Genomic DNA, 17877 nt, shown 5'->3' with positions numbered 1-17877 from the left:
GGAGCTGCCGGGATTAGAACCGGTGCCCATATGGGATCCTGGGGCTTTTAAGGCGAGGACTTTGGCCGCTAGGCCACGCCGCCGGGACCAACTTTTTTTTTTTTTTTCAGATCTATTTATTGGGGCTCATGTTACAGTGTAGAAGGTGAAGCTGCTGCCTGCCATGCTGGCAATCCCGTAGGGAACACCCGGTTCAAGTCCTGCCTGATCCATTTCCAGTCCAACTCCCTGCAACTCTATGATTTTCAAAATACACAAATAACTCATTCAAAATAATTAAGTTAGCATTTATTTCAAGGAGAGAATGAAATCAACCAATCTTCTAAATATTGGTTTACTCCTTTAAGAGCCATAAAGGCCAGGGCTGGGCCAGGCAGAGGCCTGGAGTCAGAAACTCCATTGCGGTCTCCCTCAAAGGTAGCAGGAACCGAAGACTTGGGCCCAAGCATTTGGGTCATCGCTGGCATTCCCAGGCACATTAGCAGGGCACTGGATAGGAAGCAGAGCAGCCAAGAACCAAACCAGTGCTCCAACAAGGGAAACCCACACTGCAGGCAGTGGCTTAGCTCACAGTGCTACCATGTCAGTCCCACACTTATGTACATTTATTCATTAAAAACCGTTTCAGGGCCCAGCGGTGTGGCCTAGCAGCTAAAGTCCTCGCCTTGAATGCCCCGGGATCCCATATGGGTACCGTTCTAATCCCGGCAGCTCCACTTCCCATCCAGCTCCCTGCTTGTGGCCTGGGAAAGCAGTCAAGGACGGCCCAGAGCATTGGGACCCTGCACCCGCATGGGAGACCTGGAAGAGGTTCCTGGTTCCCGGCTTCGGATCAGCACAGCACCGGCCATTGTGCTCACTTGGGGAGTGAATCATTGGACAGAAGATCTTCCTCTCTGTCTCTCCTCCTCTCTGTATATCTGACTTTGTAATAAAAGTAAATAAATCTTAAAAAAAAAAAAGTTTCAAATTTTTAAAGGAGCAATTTTTAAAAAATACACATCATATCCCTGCTCTATATCTAAAGACTCCATCCAACAGTTTCAAAAGCAACATGGTGAAAAGGAAAATATATATTATGCTTGTTCTGTGTTTTTAATTTTTGTCTGGAAGTATTAAAAAAAAAATAAACTCTAATTCTCATCCATGCCAGACCTTTATTCCCTCTGAATGCTAGGCAAGCAGGAGACATAAGCTAAAGCTAGATCAAAAGAAGAAACAGGGCCAAACACTGTAGCCTAGTGGCTGAAGTTCTTGCCTTGTATGCACCAGGATCCCATAGGGGCACCAATTCGTATCCCGGTTACTGCACTTCCCATCCAGCTCCGTTTGTGGCCTGGGAAAGCAGTCGAGGATGACCTGAGGCTTTGGGACTCTGCACCGGCATGGGAGACCAGAAAGAAGGTCCTGGCTCCTCGTTTCGGATCAGCTCCGCCCCAACCATTGCAGCTACCTGGGGAGTGAGCCAGCTTACGGAAGATCTTTTTCTTTGTCTCTCCTTTGTAGATCTGCCTTTGCCTACTTTGTCTAATTTGATATTTTTTGATTTGATATTAAACATCTTTCAATGTGTACTTTTCCCATCTGTTTTACCAAAATACCCTATGGCATCTTCTGTTCACTTCCTAATTGCACTGTTTCAGTGTTGAGTTTGGAGTTGTTCATGCTTTACTGGCATTTTCTCCAGTCTATAGCTTGTCTTTTTATCTTCATAACAGGGTCATTCAAAAAGCAAGTTTTTATATTTGATGGAGTCAACATTTCTCATTGTGTTTCTTCTACAGGTCATATTTTCAGTGTGGTCTAAGGATTCTTCACAAAGTCCTTGCTGGCAGAGATCTTATATTTTTTCACTTTTAAAAAAATTTTTTTAATTAGTAAGGCTAGGCATTTAGCCTTACCAATTAAGATGCCAGTGAAGGGGCCAGCATTGTGGTACCATGGCTAAGGGGCCATCTGTGATGCTGGCATCCCATAAGGGTATCAGTTTGAGTCCTGGCTGCTCCACTCCCAACCCAGTTCCTTAATAATGTACGTGGGAAAGCAGCAGAGGATGGCCCAAGTACTCTGTCCCCTGCTACCTGTATGGAAGCTGAAGCTCCTGAGACTCCTGGCCTCACTGTGGCCTGGCTGAGTTCCAGCTGTTGCTGCCACAGGAGCATGAACCAGTGGAGGGAAGTACACCTTCTCTCTGTGTCTCCCTAAAACACTTGCATCCCACATTTGAGGGCATGGGATTTACACCTGGTCTGGCTGCTGACTCCAGCCTCCTGCTAATGTAGATCTTGGAAGGCAGCACTGATGGTTCAAGTACTTGGGTCCCTGCCTCTCATCTGGGAGATTTGGATTGACCTCTGAGCTCCTGAAAAAAGAAATGGTGCCAATAAGCCCTATGCTGCATATATTTCTTGAGGATCCAATTTAAATTTACTTTGTTCTGAAAATACAAAATAAAATCTACATGTAAGAATAAAATAAAAAAAAAATTTAGGGTCCGGCGTGATAGCATAGCAGCTAAAGTCCTCACCTTGAATGCACCGGGATCCCATTTGGACACAAATTCTAATCCCAGCGGGCCCCGCTTCCCAACCAGCTCCCTGCTCGTGGCCTGGGGAAGCAGTCGAAGATGACCCCAAAGCCTTGGGATCCTGCACCCACAGGTAAGACCTGGAAGAGGCTCCTGGCTTCAGATTGGCTCAGCTCCAACCTTTGCAGCTGTTTGGAGAGTGAATCAACAGACAGAAGATCTTCCTCTGTCTCTCCTGCTCTCTGTATATCTGCCTTTCCATAAAACCAAATCTTAAAAAAAAAAAAAGTTGTTTTAATGTATTTATTTAAAAGGCAGAGTGAGAGATATCTTAAATCAGCTGATTTGCAGCCCAAAAGCTTGCAACAACCAGGCCTAGACCATACTGAAGCCAGGAATCAGGAACTCCATCCAGGGTCTCCCATTTGGGAAGTAGGAATCCAGGCACTGGGACACATTAGCAGGAAACTGGACTGGAAAACCAGAATAGCTGGGACTTAACCCAAGCACTCCAATGTGAGGCACAGGCATCCTAAATCACCGCTTAACCTGCATGCCACAACTGCCGGCCAGATCTTCCACTGGTTCACTCCCCAAATGCCCAGAAGAGGCGAGGGTACAGGCTAGGGGAAAAGCCAGGAGATGGGAACTCAGTCTAGGTCTTCCAGAGTTAGCAGGAACCCAATTTCATGAGCCATCACTGTACCCCCAAGAGCCTACAGGAGCAGACAGCTAGAATGAGCAGCTACTACTATGTGCTCCTAGCTGGGACACAGGCATCTTGAACACACATTCCTTCAAAATACGTATTCGAAGATTTTAGTTTCACATCCTATGCTTACACATTTGATGATCCAGTTTGAGTTCATTATTATAGAAGATGTGAGGTTTAGGTTTTATGTGTTGCCTATGGATATCCAACTGCTCCAGTGCGATTTGATGAAGAAACAATCCTTCCTCCATTGAACTGATTTTGCATCTTTGTCAAAAATCAGTTAGTCACAGTTGCACGCAGCCATTTCAGGTTTTTCTAGTATGTTCCACAATCCATGCGTATTTGTATGACAATGTCATACAGTCAATGTCGTAACTTTTGCAGCTGTATAAATAAATCTACAAATCGGATACTGAATCCACCTACTTTATTCTTTTCCAAAATTGCCTTCGAATTCTTTGGCATTTCTAATATAATCTTGTTCCCAATAACAAAAATCTTACTAGGATTTAGTAAATCCCATCTCCTGATTTCCTATTAAATATTAAAAACCATCCTAATTCACATAACAGAGCATAATTTTTTTGGTTTTTTTTAAAGATTTATTTATTTTTATTGCAAAGTCAGATATACAGAGAGGAGAAGAGACAGAGAGGAAGATCTTCCATCCGATGATTCACTCCCCAAGCAGCCGCAATAGCCAGTGCTGCACTGATCCGAAGCCAGGAGCTCTTCCGGGTCTCCCACACAGGTGCAGGATCCCAAAGGTTTGGACCGTCCTCGACTGCTTTCCCAGGCCACAAGCAGGGAGCTGGATGGGAAGCGGGGCTGCCAGGATTAGAACCGGCACTCATATGGGATCCTGGCGCGTTGCAAGTGAGGACTTTAGTCACTACGCCTCTGAGCCAGGCCCAAGCATGAGTGTTTTATAAGTGTTATTTTCCTCTGCTTCCTGGCTCACAGTGTGACTGTTTCTCCACACCTACTTCACCAAGGCCAGCCTCCATCACACACCAGAATAATGGGGCCACTGATTCTGAATTATGACCCTCCAGACTAACTAATCATTAGCAGCAATAATCCAAAGTTAACCCAAAAGCCAGGGCCATGATGGCTAAGACCTGCCAGCTCTGAGAATCAGATCCTCATAGATGAAGGACTATTTTTGCCTTATTTTCTGCCTCTCTAACAGGGAGAAAATATACCTCCTTATGCTGCCATTGGAAGGCTCTGAACAGAGGCTGTCAATGGCCATTCTTGGGCCTGGGACCCACACAGTACTGTGTGCTATAGACTGTGAAAATAGAATCATGAGTCTCGTAGTCCAGACCCACTACATGGATTGCCAGGAGGAACTGAAGATACCACAGACCACCATCCAAGAACATGCCTGGCTTGAACAGATCTGCTCTTTCACCAGGCATCCGGATGATGGACTTAGCACCCCTCTTCTTTGGGGACACACATCCTTAGAAGATGTGCACTAGGGCCCAGTGAGATAGCCCAGAGGCTAAACTCACCTAGCATGTGCTAGGATCCCATATGGGCGCCAGTTCATGTTCTGGCTGCTCCAATTCCCTTCCAGCTCCCTGCTTATGACCTGGGAAAACAGTAGAGATGGCCCAAAGCTTTGGGACCCTGCATCTGCATGGGAAACTCAGAAGAAGCTGCTAGCTCCTGGCTTCAGATTGGCTTAGCTCTGACCTTTATGGTCATTTGGGGAGTGAACCAGTGGATGGAAGATCTTTCTGCTTAATGTGCCTAGAAAAAGCAGTAGAAGATGGACCAAGTGTATGGGCCCTGTCACCCCTGTAGGAGACTAGACCGAAAGCTCCTGCCTCCTAGTCCCGGCCTGGCCCAGCACCGGCTGCTGTAGCCACCTTGAGAGTGATAGATGGGCGATCTCTCACTGTCTCTCCTCTGTAACACTGACTTTTTCTTTTCCTTTTTTTTTTTTAAAGATTTATTTACTTTTATTGCAAAGTCAGAATTACAGAGAGGAGAGACAGAGATCTCCCATCAGCTGGTGCACTCCCCAAGTGACAGCAACAGCCTGAGCTGAGCTGATCCCAAGCCAGGAGACAGGGTGTGTGCAGGGTCCCAAGGGCTTGGACCTCTGTCACCCAGAGGGAGTTATACATTGTAATTTAGTCTGGCCCAGGCCTGGCTCTTGTAAGCATTTGGGAAATCAACCAGCAGATGCAAAATCATTACCTCTCTGTCATTCTACCTGTCAAGTTAACAATAAATAAATGAACACTGAATGAAAAAAGAATCTTTTCTTTAAAAAGCCTTAAAACTTAATTGCTTTTCAAAAGGATACGGAACTACATTGCAATTAGGAACCCTGTCATTTAGAAATTCCGCAGCAACTTCAGCCTTGGGTCTTCCAACATCTTTGGGCCTATAGGAAAAATATTTAAATTATCATTCAGTATTTAAACTTGTTTTAACTACATAGTCTACTTTTAAACACAAACACAAATCCACAGTGAATTTATAAGACATTAGGAAATAATATCTTTTCCAAAGCACTTTGCATATCAGTAAAAACTCTGATGAATAAGTATCCAGCCCAATGCCAATACTTAGTGATGGTTCAAATTATCACAAATTTAATGAACCATGTCTTACACGGAGATATAAACAGTGCTTTTCCCCCCAGGTGAAGTGTAATGGTAGTTTTTCTGGGTACTTCCTACTCTATTTCCCAGTGTAAAAACCACCCCAGAGCTTTCCGGATATCTAACCTCTTTCAACCTTAAAACCTCAAAGTATTAGTTTCTGTGTGAGTCTCTGCTGAAACCACACAGCAAGATTCCTGTTAGAGAGGCAGGAAGTGTTAGTGATCCTCCGCTTGGTCCTACTGTGCTGACTATGCGGAAAAAGTTGGGTTGCTTATGAAGTTGCAACTACATATTTAAAAAAAGAAACAATTTCAAAGGAATTACCTAAAATCGCAAATGTTGTTCCCATTTTTAAGAAACTTAAAAATACAAAGCCTTAAAAGATCATTCTTAGACAACAACCTCGAATACAGATAGCAGTGGGCGTTGATCCCTCTCCCAATCTGTATACATGATATTTGCTGATGCTTCCTCCTCCTGTCAGGGAGTAAGTCAGTCCTTCACAAATGCACAGAGCTTCGTTACTGCTTTTTGTCTGTAGCACATTTCTCGTTACACACATGCCTGTTGTACCCACCAGACCACTAACAGGTGGAACAACGTGATTATATGATTTTGATTGTGAATTCTGTCCTTTTATAGCAGAGAAAACACCTTGAAAATAACAAATCTAATGTGCTCATCAGATACTTCATTTCAAACCAGACTTTCAAAGTGAAACTCTTAAATCAGTTTCCTTCCTCCAATACAAGCACTACTTTTGATTCAAAGCTGCTGAGAGCTTTACTCTTGCTGTTTTAACTTGCATTGAATAGCACCTTACTACCAATTAGAGAACTTGATTTCAGCATTGCTTCAATTACCCTACACAGAAGTCTCATTAGTTACATAAAGTGAATAGACTGGCAAGACTCGGTTGAAGTCATATATTCTATGTGCTGTCACAGTAAAGGCACAGCCGAATGCCCACATGATTTCTGTGTGGACTGCTAGTTTATCATCACCAAAAGAGAATCAGAATGTTCTGCCTAAGATATCTTAAATAGAAATGGTCCATGTTAATTTCCCTTGTGTAAAAAGCTCCAATGAACCCAATATTTAATTGTTCCATAATCATCACTTCAATTTTGGCTCTTAAGTGGCTAACACAAGGTAATTCAAAAAGCTTGTAGAAAAAGCAGTTGTAAGGCAAAAGCTCATTTTTGTACAATAAATTTTGAAATTCATGCAACCAGTGAGTCTTCAAACAGTACATAAAAAATGTGTGTTACTAAGGACCCAGCACAGTAGCCTAGTGGCTAAATCCTCACCTGGCACAAGCTGAGATCCCATAGGGGTGCAAGTTTGTGTCCCAGGTGCTCCACTTTCTTCCAACTCTCTGCTTGTGGCCTGGGAAAGCAGTAGCAGAAGGCCAAAGCCTTTGGACCCTGCTCCCACGTGGGAGACCTGGAACAAGCTCCTAGCTCCTGGCTTCTGGCTTCAGACCAGCTTAGCTCTGGAAATTGCTGCCACTTGGGAAGTGAACCAGCAGATGGAAGATCTTTGTCTCTGTATCTCCTTCTCTCTGTATATCTGCCTTCCCAATAAAAATAAATAAATCTTTTTTAAAATGTGTGTTATTAAAAAAAAAGCTATGATTTCAAAATTTGAGGCCTCACAATATTTTCTTAGAGACTCAAACACAGAGAGAAGAGAGAGAGAAAAGTGCTGTTCACTTCCAAAAGGCTCAAAACAGCCAAGACCAAGCTGAGCTAATGCTGCAAGCTAGGAATGGAATCAGGCTCTCTCATGAGGGCGGCAGGAGCCCAGCCACCTGAGCCATCGCTGCAGCCTCCCGAGTCCACGGCAGCAGGACGCTGGAAGCAGGAGCTAGGCCACCAAGCCCAGGCACTTCACTGTAGGATGTCAGCTTCTTAAACACCAGCTAAATGGCCACCCTACGATAAGCTCATTTTTCTTACAATTCCATTTTCTACAAACATTTTAAAGTTTAATAAAATATCTCAAGAGAGTCTTCAGTTCAGTACCATTCTCTTATGAGATCAATAGGCGGAAAAGAGACGTACCCCAAATATTCAGGGCACAACCACTGTGAGAGTAAATAGTGCAGGAAGACTCACTTTTTCCTGTGTTTATTATTTTTTTTTCTTTTCAAAAGATTTAAAAACAAAAACTGCTTTCTTACAAAACTACTTTCACCAGAACAACCAAAATTGTATCTAAAATGGAAGTGATAGTTTTACTTTTCAAGTAAAATTGGTGTTACCCTCTCCATAGTTTTTACTTAGTAAAATTCAAATAAGCTCACGTTCAGATGATGTTAAGAGTTTAAGAAAAACAACTAAAATGCTGTAACTTACCTAAATAAGAACTGCCTATTGAGATTGGAAACATCGATAGTGTCCATGTCTATGACATGAATCTGTCTAAAACCAGACAAAGCCTGCAGGAATAAAAACAACCCAATGAGGAGGGTCTTTCACATGTGAAAATTTAGTATCTGTTTTCAATGTAGTCCTACATCCACAAATTCTCAATAATAAATTATGTGACATTGTACTTGATAGCTAAAAAGTCTTGCAAGGTATATGAAATTTATATAAGTATTCAAATAAAATATGTGTAACCATTTAATTTCAAACCATCTATAACCACGAGAAAACTCAATTTCTATAGATTAAGGATGTTTTATATATATATAAAACATATATATATATATTTCCCACAAATTCAGTTATTTTATTGCTGTTGCAATAGTTCAATTTTACCAGTCTTACTAATTAATTATAGCTGCAATTCTTTCTTCAAAATACTTTTAAAAATCAACTCCTTTAGTTAACTCAACATTAAGCATGCCACAATTCAGAAAAGACAACTGCAGTGTTTTTTAAAAGCACACATACGTATGTGCAATGCACCAATGAAAGGACTATCTCCCAAGTCTGAGATGAAGTAACCACAGCAGAACTCCTCGCTGCTAACTCCCAGGACTGCCACATTCCATCTGGCCTTTATGCTTCTGAGCGACAGGGCACCTTAAAATGCACACTGCATGTGGTCATTACACCCATAAGAATGGGAACACTTTTGAAAAATGGGTTTCCAGTTCATTCCGTTTTTGCTCTTTACTCGAGAATTTAGAGTGCCTTTGTGTTTTGTTCAGACCATCTTATAAGAGAAAGATCATCCAACAGACATCACAGATGTAAACATCCAAAAGCAAACTTGATCACCTTTGCTCACCACCACCTCCAAACCCGTTCCTTTCCATCTTCCTCATTTCAGCAAACAGTAGCTCCAACTTTCAAGTTTCTCAAGCAAAAACCTTGTTGGGTCATCCTTAATTCTTTAGTATCACATAACACAACCACCCCATTAGCAAATTCTGTTGACTCAGTCTTCAACATATCTCCATAATGTGACCGCCTTCCCACTGGTAGACCCTGTTCTCCGAGTCACTGTCATCTCCTGCTTAGAGGATCACAGCGAAAGTAGTGCCTCTATTACAATCTGTGCATATTTTACTCGAAAGGCAGTGACAGAGAAATCAGGAGGTGGGGCCAGAGCTAGCAATCCAAGAAAAAGAGGGGAAAAGGAGAGAAAGATTTTCACTTCCCCAAACAGCCACAACAGCCAGAGGTGGGCCAGGTGAGACAAGAGTATGGAACTCGGCCCACTTCACCCAGGTCTCCCAAATGTGTGGCAGTGCCCACACTCCACTCCCTTCCTGTGAACATTAGCAAAGAACTGGACCAGAATTCCCAGGACTCAAACCAGCACTCGGATGCCCCCGCAGCAAACAAAGGTTAGATCCACAACAGCACAATGCCGTACATAGTTCCCCACCCCAGCTCCTTCCTTTAGTCTATTTGCAATGACCAGCCATAATGATCCAGCTTAATACAATCAAGTCACTTCCTGACCCAGAGTTCTTCTAGCTGTTTCCAAGGCCTTCTCTGAGCCTCTTCATCACCAGTTACCTCTCCAGTTACAACCCCTTCAAAAATGCTTCCCCTCACTCATGCCTGCTGCAGCTCAAACGGTCTCCTTGCCGTCCCTGAGCAAGTGCACTTTACTTCACAGCTACCGCACCTGCTGTCTCCTCTGACCAGAACGGTCTTCCTCCAGAGGGGCAGTTCACTTGCTCATCTTTCCAAAAACACTTTTCTTTCCTTACCTACCTTCCACCTTTCCCTTCTTTATAAAGCACACACTAGCATATTTTACTTGGGCCTTTCCTTAAACTAAAACATGAGCCCCACAAACACAAGGATGTCTGTATTGTTCAATATTGTATCTTCATCATTTAAAATGGTGTTTGGGGCCCGGCGACGTGGCCTAGCGGCTAAAGTCCTCGCCTTGAACACACCGGGATCCCATATGGGCGCCGGTTCTAATTCCGGCTGCTCCACTTCCCATCCAGCTCCCTGCTTGTGGCCTGGGAAAGCAGTTGAGGACAGCCCAATGCATTGGGACACTGCACCCGCGTGGGAGACCTGGAAGAGGTTCCTGGTTCCTGGCTTCGGATCGGCGCGCACCGGCCGTTGCAGCTCACTTGGGGAGTGAATCATCGCACGGAAGATCTTCCTCTCAGTCTCTCTTCCTCTCTGTATATCTGACTTTGTAACAAACTGAATAAATCTTTAAAAAAAAAATGGTGTTTGGCAGGTAGGAAAGAAGCTCAGTAAGCATTCGTTCAATCAATAATGTTAACTTCCTATTCTTTTTCCTAGAATGACCCTTTGAGAGCATGCAATCCATAAAAAACTTCAGGAATACCTCTTATGTGTCTATATCTATGATAAACAAAGTAATGTAAAACTGAAAACCCTTAGAGTTTCTTTTGTTGTTGTTGTTAAAGGTTATTATAAAGCAGTAATAGGGCCACTCCTTTAAAGTTGCTTGATGACTAACCCTCAGATTTAATCTTCAACTGTTCTACATTTCAAAATCAGTATATATCACATTTGCAATTAATGTCTTCAAAATGGAAAAAGTTAAGCTTTAAAGGAACTATAACTTCATTACACCTCGTCTTGAACATGCTGGGATCCCATATGGGCGCCGGTTCTAATCCCGGCAGCTCCACTTCCCATCCAGCTCCCTGCTTGTGGCCTGGGAAAGCAGTCGAGGACAACCCAACACCTCGGAACCCTGCACCCGCATAGGAGACCTGGAGGAAATTGGCTCCTGGCTTTGAATCGGTGCAGCACCAACTGTTGCGGTCACGTAGGGAGTGGAATAATCAGACAGAAGATCTTCCTCTCTGTCTCTCCTCCTCTCTGTATATCTGGCTTTGCAATAAAAACAAATAAATCTTAAACAAACAAACAAACAAACAAACAAAAAACACACTGCATCTCTACAAACCTTGCCAGCATGTCGGGCGGGCCCTCACACTATGGAATAGTCAGGTAAGATAAGGTTCTGTAATTTTAACAACCCACCCAGCACACTGCTACCTATCTCATGTGAGACTTGTCTCCCAGTGAAACATCAGATTCACTAAGAACACACTTTGAGTACCCACAACCCCCAAGGAACCCAGCCCAGCACTACGTACAGTGAAGCACATTTAGTTTTTCCAAACTCACAGGAGTGACATTAGTGTCCCCTATCATAATCAATGTGGCTGTGTTTATCCTTTAACTCCTTTGGCTGACTTTTGAAGTTCTCTACCTGCTTAAATGTTTTAAGCAACCGACTGCAACATCTTCACTTTTCCATAGTAGGGCATATAATAACTCCAAACAAATTCTCCCACTCATTTTGTTAAAACAACTAGTACGGAATTTATTAAAAGCTGCTTTATACTTATGACGAGTAAATGCATGGCTTTGTGCAATAGTTTAGTGGATAAATCCTCGCCTTACATCCACCAAGATCCCATATGGGCACCAGTTTGTGTCCCAGCTGCTCCGTTTCCCGTCCAGCTCCCTGCTTTTAGGCTGAGAAAGCAGTTGAGGATGGCCCAAAGCTTTGGGACCCTACACCCAAGTAGGAGACCTAGAAGAAGCTCCTGGCTCCTGGCTTCAGATAGGTTCAGCTCTGGCAGTTGTGGCCACTTGGGGAGTCAACCAGCAAACTTAAGATCTTCCTCTCTCTCTCCTCTCTGTGTATCCGCCTTTCCAATAAAAACATAAATAAATAAATCTTAGAAAAACACTGCTAGGGACACTCACATTCCACATCAGAGTGCCTGGATTCAGGTACCAGCTCAGCTTCCAATTCTGGCTTCCTACTAATGCACATTCTGGTGGGTTCAAGCACTGAGACATCTGTCACCCACATCTGACCCTGAGACCGCTTCCTACCTCCTTCTGGCCCGAAAAGCCCTGGCTACTATGGGCATTTAAGGAAGGAACAAAAGATGGAAGGCATCTTTCTGTCTTCCAAATAAAAGTAAATAAATACTTTTTTTAATCTTAGTTTTCCCAAGTTTTATGGGTTTACCACCATATGGTCATCAAGTTACCATCTAATGAGGTCAAATAATGAACTAATGTTACCATGAAAAACAACACTTAATTTAGGACTGATGGCCTAGATTAAGAATGTAATCTTTTTTTTTTTTTTAAAGATTTATTTTATTTTTATTACAAAGTCAGATATACTGAGAGGAGGAGAGATAGAGAGGAAGTGGAGCTGCCGGGATTAGAACCAGTGGCCATATGGGATCAAGGAGAGGACTTTAGCCACTAGGCCACGCTGCCGAGCCCTAAGAATGTAATCTTAACACTCACAGTAATCATTTAACACTCACAATAGTCATCTAACATCCCTGAACTTCAACACTTGCCACCACATAAAACAAGACAATGAATGCCCTGCCCACCACACCTGGAAACAAAAGAAGACGCTAAATTATTTGAAGCCATGCAATAAAATCCTAATCACCTCTTATTTCACTGAAATTAATGATCACTGTGCAAGAACCATCATAATTTGTTCAACAAAAAACAGAAGAGTAAATGGACATAAATCCTATTGATGACTTTAGGTAACTGAGAACTTCAGTATTAAAAAAATTCAGCTATATTATCATTTTAATTACCATCTGGAATCTGACTTGTAAAACTTACCTAATGAAAGCTCTAGAGAAAAGGTTCACAATCACAATAAAGAAATCTCCTTGTGACAAATAAATACCAATATACCAACACAAGATACAAATCAGAAAAGCTGGGTGTGGTTTATAGACTGTAATAACTATATCTTACTAATATGAGATAGTAATAGCAGGAAGCTGTGTGTTACTGACAGACTGACAAATATACTAACATATTAACAACAGGGGAAGCTGACTGGGATATAGGCAAACTTTGTACTACTTCGCCATGTCTGCTTTAAAAGTTTAAACCTATCTTGAAATATACACACAGAAAAGTATTCTTTAGTACAAGGCGGGGAAAAGCATTTTATATATACATGTATTACCAGGTTTTTGAGGAGCTCACATCCTAAGCCGCCAGCTCCAATGACTAGAACTTTACATGTTTCTAACAAAAACTGGAGAGACTGGAAAGAACAGAAAGCCATATTAAAATCTGCTGACAATCAGAAATACCAACAACAGACAACAAATGAGAAGACAAACCAAAAATGCAGTTAAGGACAAACAGCATCGTTTTATTCTTAACAAATTGGTTCAAATTATGCAGCGTCAGAAATTCTAAAGCTGCCAATGATGTCAGAGTTTCAGTTTTAATATCTTTAAATTGACTATCCATGTTTGTTTTTCTTAACTTTTGAGAAGCAAAACATCAAATTAACTGACTCCCTAAAAACAGAAAAATTTTTAAAAATTTAAAAAGAGGATCAAGCACAGCAGATGTTAAAAGGTCTTAAAGATGTTAAAAGCAACAACAATGAGCTAAATTTATGAAACATGATTTTATGAAGGACAACTTAGAAAACTGCAAGTCATCAAAGTATAATTTGGAACAATTATTTAACAGAGGTAGTAATTTGAAATCATCAGGTCAAAAAAGTGTCAGAAACAGAAGAAAACAGGGCATACTACCCCAAAAAGGTAAAATTCTTACTGTTGGATCTATCCAATATTAAAGGAAAAAAGTTACTCAGAAAAGACATCATGCCAAATGTAAAAGATTAAACATCACTTTAAACGTACTAGAACATTTCTATTTAAACTATCTTTAAAGAAAAAAACTATTTAAACACTGTAAAAGTATTTTTCTACATACTATAAGTAATAAAAGATCAGGCATCTCACTAAGGCTATCATAAATTCTATGCCAGGTATTATATAGCACTCATAATGTTTGGCATGCAACTAAATACATTCAAGTGTAAGTAAAGATAATCCAACTAAATTGCAAAATTTAAACAAGCACATCTATAGTTTTATCACAATTAATTTCTTACAACAAAGGGCTACTTAAGAGTAATTTGTCTCAAATCATTTTGAATTGGAAATTTAAGTATAATAGAACTCAAAAAGTTATAAAGCTATTTTCCTCTTAAAATCAACATATATTACGTGAGAAATGTAAAAATCACTCAAATAAATTGTAAATGTACAATTCAGTATTTCAAGATACTAGGTTTTAGGAGAAAATTAGTTTTCATGATAAGAACAAATTAAAAAGGAAGCATTTTAACTATTTTTGAAACAAAACTATTAGAGCAGTTATTTAAAAATAAATGTGTCTCACTTCAGTGTTCGGTTCGAAATCAGGGTGTGTGAAGGGTCCAGATCGCTCGAGGAACTTCTTTACATGGTTCCAGCGACCTTCCCAGTCTCCAGTGTCCCCACACCCACCATCAACAGCCATTCTGCACAGAACACAGTAAATTCAGCTGCAAAGGTCAGTCAGAAAAAGCCATACCTACAATTATAAAGGTTTCCCTAAACACAAAGGTATCCACACCAGACCTGCTCAAACTGTTCAACACATTTATGTTCATTCTTTCCTACTTCTTGTCTACTACGTGGGTCCTTGAAGAACCACTGGCTGCTTCTTTTTCTTTCTTTTTTTTTATTCTCCTGACCAAAGAACAGTCTGTTTCTGGGTCCCTCAAGAGACTTCCAATCAAACTTGGGATACTGCTGCCAAAGAGGGGCAGACTTCTCCACATGTTGGCATTTACAAAGATCACACAGCAGCCTGCCCCAGTATCAAGATGGCTGGACCAGGAAATGCCACTTACATGGGGAGAGCAAAGCCACAATTTCAGGAATCAGTGTCCTTCTAAGCTGAAAGGTACCACTTAAAGATCACTGTTAATGATTAGAACTGTGACACACTTTTTCTCAAAGATTCAAGTTAAAAAAAAAATAAAGTGAGGCTGTTTTCGTTGCTGCTGAAGTTAAAAAAAAAATCAAAACATATAAAAGGTTGTGGCTTGTAATTATGCCTAGAAATCTTTCAGATTAGCCAACGGAAAAAAGCGGGATTTTTCTAACACAATGCACAAATTTTCTCATCAGTGCCAGGATTCATGGCTGGTTGTGATGATTTTTCATTTTATTCCTTATCAACTCCAGCTTCCGCTTTCAAATGTATTAGTACTATTCAGTTTTTACTTGATGAATCTATCTATGCTGGGTTTGGTTCCACAGTTAACAGCACTGTGACCTTGAGCTGGTTACTAAACAGCCATGAATCTCCTCTGCAGGTTGCTGGGAGCAACTGCTTAGGGCCTAGAGGATAAAGAGATACTCAATAAACCGCTTGGCATAGAGTAAGCACTTTATGCAACAGTGGGAGGCGAACCGGAAGGTGGGGAGAGCTTGTCACTCCAGTAGTCTGAGCAGCTGAAACTCAAGAATTCCCAAAGCACTAGGAATTGCACACCCACCACACCTCACAGTCAGGGTGCCCTCTCCTCCCAGGTAGGGGAGGAGAGACATCATGTGGCGTTAGCCCAGTCAGAAAACATTCTTTAAAACTGTCCACCAGCGTGAAACTGAACCTCTGATAAGGCACAGGGCGCATAATAAGTGGGAAAAATAAGTTCTTGGTGTCAACATCCTCCTTTAAGAGTCAATTATGTCGCAAAAAAAAAATGGTTGACGTGCTTAGTACAGTAACTGAGACAAGAGATTTTCACACGGAGTATGCAATGAGTACTATTATCTCAGTGTTTATGGCAGATTAAACAACAAACAAGGCCTTGTGCCCGTTAGGTGTGTGTTTAAAGTTGGATTCTCTTCACAAGGTCACGGCTCTGACAATTTGGGAAGGAGGAAGAGGGGGGCACAACCATCCTTCCGCAAAACCTACAACTCAGGCGCCCCGGAGGCCCTGCAGGTGCACCCCGGCCCCGACGCCCCCCGGAGCAGGAGCCCGGAGCGGCCCTCTGGGCGTCCAGGGCTGCGGGGTCGGGGTCGGGGTGGAGGCCGCGCGGCCTGCGCCCTGCTGCCCCCTCCCAGCCCCCTGGGCCCGCTGCGGCTGTCCCCTAGGCCTGGGGGAGGGGGAGGCGGGGGTCCCCGGAGAGGGCCCCGGCCTCCCGACCCCCGCCTCCCGGCAGCACTAACTTCTCAGCCAGCAGCTCCTCTATTCTCCTTCTTTTCTTCTCCCTAAAAGAAAGAGAGAATAAAAGAAGGGTCAGCATCACGCTACACACTGGGCGCCGCGAGAGGATGGGGGGGGCGAGGGGACGGGGCGGGGCGGTGAAGGGGACCCCGGGTGGGGGCGGCGACCGCCCTCCGCCACGCTCTCTCACATCCCAGCCTAGCCCGGCGCACCAGCGGAGTCCCGGTACTTACGGCTCCTCGCCATCCGCCATATTGTTCTCCGCCTCCTCCCAAGTGCCTTTTCGGGGGGCGGGGCCCCAGGGGCGGAGCTGGAGGGGATGGAGTGGAAGGGGCGGAGCTGGAAGAGGTGACAAGGGCGGAGCCGGAGGGGCGGGGCTGGCGGAGAGTGACAGGGGAGGACCTGGAGGGGCGGAGCCGGCGGAGAATGGCAGGGGCGGAGCCGGAAAGGCGGAGCTGGCGGAGAGTGACAGGGGCGGAGCTGGCTGAGAATGACTGGGGCGGAGCCGGAGCGGAGAGATGGGGCGGGGCTGAGTGGAAGGGAGGGAGCCGGAGGGGCGGGGCTAGGGGGCGGGGAGAGACTGGGTGGGCGGAACGGAGCCGCAGGGGCGGAACCGGTGGGGAGTGACAGGGGCAGAGCCGGTGGAGTGACGGGGCGGAGCCGGAGGGGAGGAGCTGGCGGAGAGTGACGGGCAGAGCCGATGGGAGGGATGGGGCGGGGCTGAGTGACAGGGACGGAGCGGAAGGCGGAGCTAGCGGAGAGTGATAGGGGCGGGGTCAGCGCCAGGACTTGAAAGCGTTTCACTGTAGTTAGAATCTTAATTAACTACCCCTAAACAGATAACTCTTATCGGGTGTACAGTGTTACGATACAGGATGAAAATATAGTAGCAAAAGATTATGTATTTATGCAATCTATATGCTGATAATTATGTAGAATGTTGGTGTATTCTATGAAAAAACTGTGAAAGAATCACTCGCATAGGCTAGAGCTTCCCCCTGGAGCCGAGAACCGGGAGAACGTTCATTTTCTACTTTTCAGAACTGCTCCAAAGTCTTTGCCTGTACGTATAGGTCCGCACTGAAAGAGCAGATTATCTAAACCCGTTTATAGGATAGAGATTGTTATTTTTTTCTTCTTTGAAAATCAGTATTTTAATGTTATCCCATTCTGCCAGGTAAATTCAACAAACAACGGGATTAAAGCTAAAACCTTTGGAGAGGCAGATAAATGTATATACACAGATAGAAGGAAAATATTTTACAAGGAGAAACATTTTAAAACTCATAATTCTATCACCTATTAAATAAATGCGATAAAATCATAACTGTTTTCTTCCAGAATAAAAAAAATGCATGCATAGGCAAATCAAAATGATAGGATAGAGAAATATATTCAGAAAACCATCCCTTGTTTGCAGAGGGGCAGGAGTGGGTCTGGAGTCAAAAAGAACCACATTTAAATCCTCACTCCTTAGTTATTAACTATAAAACTTGAACACTTCGT

General features: G+C 43.2%; 1 protein-coding gene across 2 annotated transcripts in view; it reads right to left on the bottom strand.

The window, feature by feature from the left end:
* UBA3 (ubiquitin like modifier activating enzyme 3) overlaps positions 1 to 16705 on the bottom strand; it is a 28894-nt gene extending 12189 nt beyond the window's left edge. The window contains exons 1-6 of one of the 2 annotated variants that reach the window (XM_004581604.4): positions 16605 to 16691; positions 16374 to 16415; positions 14548 to 14668; positions 13307 to 13387; positions 8230 to 8312; positions 5566 to 5646 (exon numbers count right to left, since the gene is read on the bottom strand). In XM_004581604.4, coding sequence (XP_004581661.1) covers positions 5566 to 5646; positions 8230 to 8312; positions 13307 to 13387; positions 14548 to 14668; positions 16374 to 16415; positions 16605 to 16624 — 428 coding nt within the window. In that variant the 5' untranslated portion in view covers positions 16625 to 16691. Of the gene's footprint in view, positions 1 to 5565; positions 5647 to 8229; positions 8313 to 13306; positions 13388 to 14547; positions 14669 to 16373; positions 16416 to 16604 lie in introns of both variants that reach the window. The other variant, XM_004581605.3, reaches the window with a different exon arrangement.
* Between the last annotated feature and the right edge of the window lie 1172 nt (positions 16706 to 17877).

Source organism: Ochotona princeps, chromosome 21 (genome assembly GCF_030435755.1).
Source record: "Ochotona princeps isolate mOchPri1 chromosome 21, mOchPri1.hap1, whole genome shotgun sequence".
Classification (NCBI taxonomy): Eukaryota; Metazoa; Chordata; class Mammalia; order Lagomorpha; family Ochotonidae; genus Ochotona; species Ochotona princeps.
This window is presented reverse-complemented; position numbering and strand designations above follow the sequence as displayed.